This window comes from Pelecanus crispus, chromosome 5, assembly GCF_030463565.1.
Source record: "Pelecanus crispus isolate bPelCri1 chromosome 5, bPelCri1.pri, whole genome shotgun sequence".
NCBI classification, from domain to species: Eukaryota; Metazoa; Chordata; class Aves; order Pelecaniformes; family Pelecanidae; genus Pelecanus; species Pelecanus crispus.
The window spans coordinates 218692-231723 of record NC_134647.1 but is presented as its reverse complement, the minus strand read 5'-3'; the positions used below and the strand labels follow the sequence as shown (position 1 = coordinate 231723).

The following is a 13032-nucleotide window of genomic DNA, read 5'->3' as shown; positions in this document are numbered from 1 at the left end:
TTACCTTGTGATGGAAAGAATAAAAAAAGATCAAGCACTACTTTGTTTCTCAGAAGACTACCGTGAAAACACTGTTCCTGAGAAACTCAGCCAATGTGGTTTTTTTGTCTCATCAGAATCATCCTGGACTTAAATCAAGCCTATCGTCTGAAGTTTCGTGCCTGAAGTCTTTCATAAAGCACGCCTAGTGGGTGAGGACAGTTGACTCTCTTTAGTTTAATATTCCTTGCCGCAATGTCTACCTGGAAAAGGTGCTAGCTGGGGATGTGCTGCTAAGGCTGTGGATGGACCGAGTGTTCCCAAGCCACCAAACTCTAAATACCCTGAACTGGCTGCATGTGGACCAAAGACTGGGTGGCTGACCACTGGGAAGGCACTCGATACAGTGGACAGGTTACACGGCTCATCCCCAGCTGTTCTGAATGTATGTCCTGAGGAGGAAAAACAACACTTGAAATTGCACTATCCAAACAGATGCTGTGAAGTCCAACCTCAAGCTTTAAAAAATGTATTAAACAGTTTTTGTATTTTAAAAGCTACTGTTAAGTTTTACATGTAGTATCCTCTTCTAGTATTGATATTGTATTTCTACAATGCAGAACATATCTGAAAATATGAGCAACTCTAACAAAAGGTTTGTAAGTAAAAATTAAAAAAGGCATTATGTTTGCCATGGCAATTTTTCTGGAAAAGAGTCTGTCCCTTTAACATACTGGGATCAGAAACAGAGGAATACCCTTTTATAAGGAGAACTGTTTGATGTATTTATACTTAATACACAAGAAATATCCCATTTCAGAGATCAACAGGGGCCTAACAAAACATACAATGGACAAACTAATAATGAAATACACAAAGACAGCTTGCACACATTTTGTAAATTTTAAAACAGAACTCAAAAACCCCAATAACTTCAGTCATTTTTGAGATCTAAAATGAAATGCATGTAAGCATTTAAAGAAAATTCTATTGATCGTGATTATCATTAAATTATCCATTTGTAGGTACTTCTACATTTGTGTCCTTAATGGTATCAAAAGTACAAAATAGAGTTTCTAGGGAAGCCATTAGCTTTGCCTTGTAGAAGTTGTGAAACTGCTACTATATTGCTTAAATATTGTATTTCTTCCTTTTAGCTATGGTCCTAGATGAATTACACTGAATTAAACATGGCTCAGTTCCTGAAGATGATCCAAAAAAACCCCACCTATGTTAAGTGGCAGATATACATTACTCCTAAATCTTTTTCCACAGCAGCTAGTTCTAATCTCACGCTATTTATATTTTAAAAGCTCGCAATTTCATTTAAAACTCCTAGAACACTAATTTCAAATCCCATATTTAGTAGTAAATAAAAACATTTATTTTCCTTTAACTAGATATTTTTGCTTCCAATTTAAATTTTTAATTTACAGAAGTCTGGCCAGTGTTCTGTACCACTCCAGCACCTTATAATTTACATAGCGGCTTTTTTTTTTTTAAATTGTTACTGTTGACAGGTATAAGCATAAAGGCCATTTTAAGCTTCTTGTAATTTGTTACTGTCCAGAACAACATTCTGACCTGACTTTTGACACTAGTACAGTTATACCACAACGATGCATTTCCATTATGACTGCATACAGTGGACATATTGCAAACTCTCATAACCGTCATGTACCTAACTGTCACCATTTCTAGCCAAATCAGGCCATCACTGTAATTTGACTCAAGGACAGAATCAGCCAATGCAAGGATAAGGTCACACTATCATCATTGAAAGGTCATGCAGATTAGGGGAGGTCTCCCAACAACTGGAGAAAGGTCAATGTTTTCACCCATCTTCAAAAAAGACCAAGAGGAAAATCAAAGGAACTACAAAATGGTCAGACTTATGCTAGTCCCCTGGAAAATAATGCAGTGAGCCCTCTATATGAACCGTGCAGCAACACATTCCTGGGCACATGCAGAATGCCTCCTGTGATAAAATTACTGGGTATACGGACAAGAGGCGAACAGTTCATGTCACTGACCTCTAATTAAGCATGGCTTTCGATACTGTCTCCCACAAATACACCTTAGTCCAAATTAGGACATCATGGTCTGGATGGGGTGAAAACTAGATGGGTAAGAAAACAGTGGGATGCTCAGAGAGTAATGGTTAATGGGCCCTACTCTACCTGGATGCCTGTGACAAGTGGAGTACTGCAGGGTTTCATCCTGGGATCTGTCCTGTTTAACACCTTTATCAATGACACGGTGTAGGACAGAGTGCTTTCTCATAAAGTTTGTGGAAGACATCAAACTGGGGGACAAGTCAATCCACTTGAGGAAAGGCCTGGTATCCAGGGGGACCTAGACAGGCTGGAGGAATGGATTGGCAGGAATCTTATGAAACTCAACAAGAACAAAAGTGAAGTCCTGCGCGTGGGAAGGAATAACCCCTTGGAACAATACAGGCTGAAGACTGACAGGCTGGGGAGCAGCTCTGCAGAAAAGACTCTAGGGGTTTCAGCGGACACCAAGCCATACATTAGCCAGTAATGTGCCCTGGCAGCAAAGGTCAGCGGCAGGCTGGACTACATGGGCAGCAGCACAGCCAGTAGGGCAGAGAAAGTAAATACCCCTCTTAACTCAGTACTCTTCAGACTGCATTTAGAATACTGTTTCAGGTCCCAAAACCAAGAAAGACACTGACCTCAAAGCTGACCTTGCTTTGATTATGAGGCTGGACTAGATGAACTCCTTAAGTCCCTTCCAAGCTTAATTTTTCAATGATCTACGTCAACAGATATGCAGAGACCCAAGGTAGTTCTGAATAAACAAGTAGCAACTGCCAGAAGCACTCTAGCTATGGAGGTTGAAGCTCCAGAAGGCCAATTTACTGTACTTCTCAGAAGGATTAACCTACCTATGGGATCACCAGCACAGTGATATCACTTGTTACAGCCTAACCAGCTTGACCTTCTCTTTGATGTGTTTCATTGAAGTACAAAGACTAACCCTACACATGTTAGAGGCAATCTGATGCACGTATGTAAAAAGTATCTCACTGCAAGAAGTGTCCCACCTAAACAATGTGCCCCTTTGCCCTAGCACAGAAATAGCACTATTTGAGTTTCTAGCAAACACAATTCTTGGAAAGGGGCAGACAATAACCCCTCTCTACTCTCTAGGCACTGTTTGTTGGGTGTGGGCAGTGGAGAAAATTATCTTGATGCTAGATGACAAATGACAGTAGAGGTCGACTACAGTGAGTATGTTCCAAGATTTGTCTTCTACAGGGTGATTAGAACATGTTTGTTGAACAGATCATTTCAGTAAATTCTACGCTGTTCTTCAGATCTCCTGCAGAAGAACTGAAATTTTTACGTGCAGCAATGAAAATGCCAACCGGTCCAGTCACAGTGCTTATTTAGAACTTTCCAGGGCAGGTAGTGATCCAATTCAATACCCACTAGCAACCACTTTTATTGCACGTTCTCATGAAGAAACAAATGCATTACAGAAAACCTGTTCCACCTTCAAGCATTGTCTTCAGTCATGCCACTCCATGCCACTGTGATAAAACTTACACATTTCGGAATGTAAATGAGTACATATCATTATTATCATGAAAACTATACTGGAGTGATTAAGAGTGGATTAGGTTTTTTCTTATTAGAAAGCTATCATCCCATTGCCAAGCTTTCACCTTAAAAATTAATGTATCAAAAATTTCCTAGCTTCATCCATCTGCAAAACTGGAATGAACGAACTAACAGACGATGCAAGATATTCTTCACCTCTTTTCGAGAAAATCATCAGAACAAGCAACACACACTGAGCAATTCTATCTGTAGAAATAAACTGAACAAAAGGCGATTCAAATCAGCAAAAGAACCACTAGAAATCCTAGAGGAAAGCCTCATTGAGCAACAGTTAAGCTCTATCATGCCACCTCTGTATTTCTTGTTGGAGGAATGTCCATTGTTTTTATTTAAAAAAAAAAAAAAATCATCACCAAGGAATTAGTTGCACAAAACTGCAAGATGATTGCAAGTCTTCAGTTTATGAATGTACCATTAATATCTTTCAGCATGTTTAATTTTATGTACGCTACAGTATTTCTTTAGTTTGCTTTCACAGTAAACCTGCTCTGACCAAGTTAACTGAAAAGCTCTAGAAACAACAAATGCTTTAGAACAAAAGCCTCTTCCCTTTTTTCTGATATCATCTGTTCTTTCATAGAAATGCACCATGCAAACATTCCACAGCTGATACGTTCATATTTACAGCTTCAGCTATGGTGCGCCCATTCGCTGTATCATCTATCACTCAGAAATAACTAAAAAAAGGGAGATTTGGCAATAGTTTATTTCATCTGAAGACTAGTATCATCACCGTGTAGTATGACACCTTCAACAGAGGGCTTCTCTTTTTGCTGACTCTTGTGTGGACCATTTAAAAGGCATAATCTCCCATACAAAGTGTTCCATGAGATCATGATGAGGGCATATACTGTCATACTTCATGCCAGGTCATTCTTTACTCTATGAGTAATCTTACCTGATGTCTAGCAAGTGATTAAGAGTAGTTCTAAATAAGAAAAATAAGCCAAATGAGTTAAGAGGGACAATGCTTACATGAATTCCAAGACTGTATACATCTTCTACACTCAACTCCATTTTTTAACTTTGAAAAACATGAAGGAAGAAAAGACAGGCCATAGCCTGTGTGGGCTATGTTAAAGCAGAAAGCAGAGCTGGAGGATATTTTTTCCAGCAAAGACTTGTCTGAGATGGAAGGGATGTCTGGCATTCTGAAAGCAGGAAAACAGAATTAGAGAATCTTGACAATCTTACACACCAACTAATTTCTTGTAAGCTGTAAGAATCCCTGAATTTATCTAAGCTTTTTTTTTTAAAAAAGAATTGTTTCTGCTTCTTACATCTAAGAGAACTCAGCCAAATTAACAATAACTATGTCCAGCAATTAATTGCTAAGGAGTGCCAACGGGGTATCTTTCTTTTAAATCCCTTCAAACAATTTGGAACTTCTAGCTGTAGAGTGGGCAATGAGCTGCACAATTTGTCTACCATCTATCGCATTGTTTCTGACTGTACTGTAATTTTCTGGACATACTGCGTGCTTTGTTTAATCAACAGGTACAACTGCCCCAGTTTCACCTGGTGCCCCTGCTATTAACTTCAGCATGAGTAATGTCATTGGTACAACTGGGAGGTTCGCTGGTAATGTGAAGAGAAGACATGACGGGTTGGAGGGAAAAGAACAGGGCTAGACGACCTGGATTGTAAAACTTATGGGTAAAATGTACGCATAGATGGCATTGTGCATACCTCAAACAATAAGGAGAGTGAATCTAATGCAGAAAGGAAAAAGTGAAAAGGAAAATGAAAAGGGAAAGTCACCAGAAAGAAGTAAAAAGAAAGTTTATTTGGGCTGCTACACACCTGGAAGGGTGGGCAAGGGCAGCACAGAAAGGGAGAAGGCACAGTAGAGCAAGTCAGCATGCGTTTATATGTTAGGATAAGGCAAGAATTTATAATAAAATAGATGAGACACAAAAACAAAGGGATGACCAGAAATTTTGTAATGCTAGTAAAGGAAATTTCATAGGCGTTTCAGAGCTGAACTTCAACTTTTGAGATAGCCTGAACATGAGGACGCAAGAAAAAAATCAGGGAACTCCAAGACTGTAAAAGCATACATAACCAGAAGAACAGAATAGTTGCTAATGGAGAGAAAAGGCAGAAAAAGACCAATATCAAAGAACAGAAAGTTAATTTGTGCTATGTTTTAATAAAAAGAGCGGCACACCAAAAAAGACAGCATCAGAAATACAAAGCATTCCCTGTTTCTAAGAGAACTCACTTTACCACCAAAGGCCTCTGCAAACTGACCACACTTTTGGGGGACTTTGTACACAGAAAACATTACTTGACCTTGCTTGTTAATTGTATTCCTCCTTCTAGATTTTTTTAATGCTATTATTGTGTTAGTGTATATAAAGGATAATTTTGGAATGATCTCCTGACTGGAGTATCTCATCACGTTAGGTGTTACGAACACAGGGGCATTCGCTATGATTCTTCATTTATTAGCAACTACAAGGCAACATAATGGTTATATTACATACACTGTGCAGGGAAATTCCTCTTATTGATATCAAATTTCTGGTTCAGACACTCTTTTTCCTGGTTTTTTTTTTTTTCTCCTTCAAAACAAGAATGGATTTGCACTTAATTTCACTGATGCTAACTACTGCAAGCAATATGTATAGTATTTTATGCTTTCAGCCTGAGTTTAAAAACATCCTGTTTCAGTTCTGTTTGCTGAACTTACTTCAAATGTCTTTAACTTCAGTTAGTAAACTATCACAGTAAAAAACCCCACAACCCAAACCTTATTTATGTGCCTTCTTCCACAACTGATGTCCGTACTCAACTAATAATACTAAATGCTAGTTACCGTCTGCTACACAGTTCAATTAGGAAACATCGCAATACTCTTTCTGTGTCTTTTCTTAAAAAAAATCAGTAGCAATACTTGCTTCTCTCTCACAGACCACAGTGGTGATTCTTAATGATGCTGATGAGCAGCAATGCATTGCAATGTTTCATAATACTTTGAAGATAGGTCAAGTTGAAACATCCTTTGAGCTTGTTATCAACTTTCTTCATCACACAAAAAAGAGTAGGTGACTTTATACTATATTACACATTATTATGGCCTTTTAAAAAAACACACTGTGTGCTACCTAAGCCATTATCTAATGTGTCCAGAAAAAAGAAGCTATCAATTTTTAAATATGCATTTAGAAACGTGGAAGAAATAAAACAAAGGAAAAATGGAAGCAAAGTCTTGTAACAATAAACTGAACTGTAATAACATTTTTCCTCTTTCTTATTTGATGAAAACATTAACAGTCTGTGTAGCAATGAATTCTACTATTTCCTTAATTTTCCTATTTTAGTGTTTGCTCTTCAGGTTACTACTGTAGTCACGCTCTGCATAGCAAAATTCCATATTAAACTGCACTCCCTAACATTCTTGACTTACTTCAAATAGGTTAAATATTTTTGAGCACAGTTTTTGAAATTCTACTAACCACTACACAGATAAATGATTGAAAGCATTACTCCAAAGGGCAACATGTATTTCAACAATGCTGGTCTCTTAATAACAAGGAATGATAACTGTGAATGCCTTTGTTAATATTAATGAACTTCACAGTGCAATATAAGGTTTTCAAAAGAGCTAAAAAGGAATAAATAGTTAAATAATGCCCTAAAATACAAAGCATTAATGCACCAACCAGCAGAAATACAAAAATAATGTGGTATTTCTAACAATGCTGAAGGCATACCAACATACACAACAAATCTAGAGAACTGCTTAGGGTGACAGAAATTACTGTGTATTTTCCTCCCTTCTGTGTTGTTCTTTAATTATTACAGTGCTAGCGAAGTTTGCCTTCTACATGCCTCCCAACACCAGTAAGTCTTCCAATCTCCTTGTATGCATGATTCCAAACTACTTGTATGCACAATTTCATAGTACTGGTCAATGTCCCTCAGTGTAAAAAGCTGGAAAACATATGCAAAAGTCTGGAAATGGTTTATATACACATAAGTAACAATCATCCACTCTTACTGTTGATTTAAAAAACAAAAACCCTCATCTTAATTGGTTTAGTGGTGGACTTGGTAGTGTTAGGTTAACGGTTGGACTGGATGATCTTAAAGGTCTTTTCCAACCTAAACGATTCTAGGATTCTATGATCTGAATAGAGAAACGTCAAAAATATCTGTTAATTTAAATGAAGAGCAAAGTATTGGCTCATTAAAGTGCTTCAAAAAAACCAAAAACCCCAGCGTTTTAATAAACTCTGTGTACACAGGTAACAAACATGAATGCAACTGCAAGGACTCCATCTTTAACGTTCCTTCACAAATCATACGTTAAAAGAAGCTAGTCTTGCAGTAATTTTCTTTAAAAATAAAGGAAATTTTCAAAAGGGATTGACAAAACTGCACTCTACTGAGAAAGCTGATATATAATTTAGACACAAACACTGCAGATTATTAGCTTTGAGGAGTAAGAATACAAGGAACATACACAGAGCACTGACCTACTAAGCCATATTTTAAAAAGTGTCAGTCACACAGCAACTCTCAATTAAGCTTCCTTTAATACAAGAACTACTAGGTGCTTGATATGGTTTTAAACGAAAGTATTTAGGTGCTCGAACACAATGGTTTCCTTTAATCTCTAACATCCAAAAAGCAATGCACTGAAACTGTTTTTTCTTTCAATGTTGTTTCTATTAGGTCCTTTTCTTACAAATAAAGGTAAAATTCTACGTCCAAACAACACTCAATATTGTTCACTCATCTGTGTAGTCCTTATAGCAAATATTAGATGAGACAGAATTTTAAAACATGGAGGTACTTGAGTTATGCCTATTAAAGTACTTTCTCCCCCCGCTCCTTTTTTCCTCCATATTTTTGCTTTTACGTTCTTCAATAATATTGAAAAATAGTGGGGGAGTTGGTTTTGGTTTTGGTTTTTTGTTGTTGTTGTTGGGGTTTTTTTAAACATCTGGCATATTATTCGTACAGTCTTGCCCCTAAAACACAGAGTTTAGCCAGTGCCTGGACCCCACTGCTCTGTGCAGTCCAAGCACTGAGAAAGAAATCAGTTTCTGGCCTATAAAGATAATAATATGAAGCAGGAAGTCTAAATGAGGCTGGTGTCATGTTTAAAAAAATTACTGATAATAATGAAATTAGACACTGCTTCTTACTGATACGTATATAAGACAGTAAATGTTAAGATGTACTGACCATCTTAACATTGATTTAAAAAAACTGCAAACTTGTGATGTAGATTGTGTAACACCACGGGTACTCTGATAGTAGCAGAACCGGCAATTGTACTCTACTATTGTTCACATCCTTGTACTTTATCTAAGCATCTGCATCACTAGCTATTGCCATCACATTCTCCCTCAACATTTGAAATTGTTGTACATTCCACAAACTGTAAATCACCACTTTGGTTTTTTACATATCCATTTCAATTTTTGCTATTGTCACTTAGCATTCAGAATCTTTAAAATCTCCAGAAGTGAATAAATACCTACAAGCCTCAGATGAAAATTTTGACAAAACCAAGGACTAGAAAAAACACTTAGCACAAAAGAAATTTGTATATACAGTTTTACATCTTAGGCACTAAATCTGGTCTTTCTTAACATTTATTTCAGAAGCCACAATGTCATTTTTATATAAAGACTGAGACACAAAAAAATACCTGGTGGGCTTTTTTTTTTTTAAAAAAAAAAAAAAAGAACCCATAAACTTTGTTACTATAAATCGGGAAATCAAGTGGAAAATTACAGACTTTTCCAATTAAAACAATCCTGTGACTTTGTGAATTTATGTCCACAATTTTAAAATTCGTCTAGGTCTCACTTAAGGAGAAATACTGGACTCCAGAAAGACCAAACATTTTTGCTTTGATAGCAGCTGCTTCTGATTTAGAAAAAATATTTTTTTTAAAAAAAAAAATTTTCGTTTTATAAAAAGTTAATGCACTTCCTTTTTTTTTTTTTAAATTAAAAATAAAGAAGCCTTCAGGTCTGATAATACCAAAACAGTAAGACTTGACTGTTTAGCTTTGAACAGTTTCACATGCTGGTATTATCACCCCTCATAAAGACAAAACACTGAATTATGGTATCATTTACTCGTGTGAGAAAAAAGTGTTGATTCATACTCTTCCAAAGTTGCTAATATTCTCATGAGGATGAATTTAAACATCCTTCCAGAGTCAATTTTCTTTTCCAATGCGCGTTCTTATTTTCAGCAATGGGTGAATAAGAAGAAAGCAAGTAAAGTATCTGTTTACTTGCTTAGAATGCTATTATTCACGAACTAGTGCTGTATTAACCAATTAAACTAACAGTATGTGATACATTCCATAATGGTTTCACACAGGTGCTTTGTCTATTTGACCTGGGAATATGCCAAAATAATTTATTTGTAGTGTAATCTCCCTGGCAAAACATAAAGACTCCCAGTCCTAACTCACCATGCATCGTGGGGACCTGACAGGGTATGCAATTAAGTTTATTGCGGAGACTACTTAATAGACTATTGATTGCTGCAAAGAAAATAAATAGATGAATTGGAATAAAAAGAACCTCTCTAACACATAGATTAAGATGCCTTTACCTTCTCTTGGTAAGAATAATTGCTCATTCTTAAACAATTATTTTATTAGATGCTAGAGAAATGCATTTTTAAATGTGAAGATAATTATCAGACTGAGATTGACAGACATTGTCTTTATTTTTTTTTTAAGTATCACAGAAGTGAGTAACATCTCAGTTTAGGAACAGGCTAGGATACTAGTCTATCCTGACTACAGAATATCTTGCAAATAGGAGAAAGTTCTGACTCAATGAAATTGCCATTCCAGCTGTAGGTCATTCATGGGAAAACAGTCTCTGGCTGGTTGACAGCATAAACACTTCTGTGAAGTTTCTCCAGGACAGTGTATACCTTTTCAGAGTGGATGCAAGAGTAACCATATGTAGTGTGTCAGGTAGGAAAATTGATATACTCATAAATAAAACTTACGGGACAGTACTGATAGTAAACTACTTTCCAGCTTGTTTTTAGAAATACAAAGTGTCCTTGAGAAAATATATATGTTCTTAAAGATCAGATGCAGCCAGGCAAAGGATCTGACCATTAAAAAAACATAAAAGGAAACAACCCGTGAGTACTGGGAATTACTAACAGTCTTTATAATTATTAGATATCAGACAGAAATGAAACTTGGGGAAAAAAAAAAAAAAAAGGTTGAGAATGAAATTTTTAAAACTGCTTAAGAAAAGGACTACCTGGATTTTCTAATGAAGAAACTGACAGTTTAGTATCTTTATTACATTATTCATCTGCTTTACTCTTACTGTATTTTGATAGACCAAATATATATACTATATACACACCACAATGTTACAGGAGACAAATCGCATGCTATAGTATCTACAAAGCAAAGGCAGCAAGGAGAAGTAAATGAGTCACATAAATCCTCAGTTTTGGACAGTACATTTATAGCCGTATGTAAATGAACTCCTACTACATTCTGGGAACCACCACAGAGAACCATTTCAAATGGCATGGGCTAATGAACATAGACACAAAAGTCTTTTAACGTTGAATTCGTAGTAGGGTACTGAAAAATAAAACACATTGTTATTTGTTCTGGATAAGTTTTAGTTAAGAACTTTTCTGATTCTGATTGTAGAGTAATTAAAATAAATAGTTGAGACATAATTCTAGGTACACAGACATTCTGGTTTCTACTTTTCTTCCCAAGGAAGCTGCAAATGAACAAACACAGGCTGTAGCAGAGCACTCAATCTACTGGTTCTACAGTATCAGGGCAGAAGAGTGTTTCAGTTTGGAGAATACATGCTTGCTCACCCTACTGCAAGAACCAAGTTTGTTCTGAAAGTAGTGGATTACCATGAATTTAAGCTGAAAAAACTTCCTTTTTACTGTATATCTTATAAGAATCAGTAGTACACAGGCTAACAAAATGAATGTGTGTGATCTGTTCTCCAAAGTGAAGAAAGAAACAGTAGGGAAGAGTTAGTTATTTACCATTTCTTGTTCTGTTGATGACATAGGCATCATTCAGTTGAAATAATGAGTTTCATTCACAAAAATGAGATTCTTGCATGGAGAAATCTTCCATATAAGTTTCTGATTCAAGCCAAGATGTTTCACTCTAGTCAAGGCTATCTATGACATTTTGAAATTCACCTTTTCAATCTCAAGTTCCATTAGAAGAAACAATTCCTCCAGATATAAAAATAGAGTAGGGGTTTGGCTTGAATGCTGAGAACATGACATATATTCAAGTTGATTATTAAATCTGAATCCGGAAGTGGCACAAAGTTTGCTACATTAATCCTTAACTTGATCCTCGCTTCTGAGGCAGCTTTGCAAACTGAAAATTTCTTTCACATTTGAAACAGGCAATTTTAAATTAATGTCATTCCTTCAATAAACAAGTACTATGAGAAATGCATTCACAGGATATGAATGTCACTTAGCAAAAAAACAAACCCACACATTTTTCTTCAATGCATCTGTGCAACCTTATTGATTTGTAATAATAATTACAAGTGTTGACAAACACTAAAATCACATTGCAATATATAATTCAGTCATTTTTACCACATGCGTTGATTGTGGAACTCAGTGACGCAGCTCCAGTGGAAAGGCCACCTTTCGATACTGCCAAAGCCACAGACGGTGTAGAAGACACTGGAGTCGAAGCAGCTGCAGTAGAGGAGACTGATGATGATGATAACCGCTCTCCAGACTCCATATCTATAAGAGAGAAGATAAATGTCCGTCTTCTATGGCAGGAAATGAAATCACAAGGGGACTATAGGATCGTCTATGCTAACCATGTCTCAGGATCTGCACTCAATTCTTGAGTGTTCCTACAAGACCTCCACGAGAGGTACGTCACGTGAACACCACTCAGTCATCAGGGGAATCCAGCACAACTGCAGCAGCAAGGGAATTAGGTAGTGCTGCTGAGAGCTACCTCACGTTTCAACTTGAATGCCAACAGCCTCATCTGGGACCACCACCCACACCCTCTGCTCAGGAGCTCCGTTGTGGCTCAGGCTGGCACCTCCAGCCCTTGCCTGAGTCAGTTCACAGCTCTGCAGCCCGGTCTGTGCCCATGTCTCCTGGCTAGATCCCATCTCCCATGTTACAGGTTCCCTCCAGGCCTGCAGCAGCTCCTGTCTTCTGCTACTCTTGATCAGATTACTGCGTGGACCCTGGGCCTGACAGACCGCTTTATTTTGTCTGGACCCTGCGACCAGCACAGTGCTGAGATCCTGTGGGACGGTGCCGGGGCTGGGAAAAGCACTACCTGCATCATCGTCAGCTGCCAGCTTGTCCCTCCTTGCAGAGCAGCCCTGCTCTTGCTGCTCCCTGACAGACCGAGCTT

General features: G+C 37.3%; 1 protein-coding gene across 1 annotated transcript in view; it reads right to left on the bottom strand.

Annotated features, from left to right (window-relative positions):
• BAZ2B (bromodomain adjacent to zinc finger domain 2B) overlaps positions 1-13032 on the bottom strand; it is a 162760-nt gene that overhangs the window by 74560 nt on the left and 75168 nt on the right. The window contains exons 3-4 of the mRNA XM_075710229.1: positions 12243-12395; positions 3493-3501 (exon numbers count right to left, since the gene is read on the bottom strand). Of these exons, the coding sequence (XP_075566344.1) occupies positions 3493-3501; positions 12243-12393 (160 nt within the window). The 5' untranslated portion in view covers positions 12394-12395. The remainder of the gene's footprint in view (positions 1-3492; positions 3502-12242; positions 12396-13032) is intronic.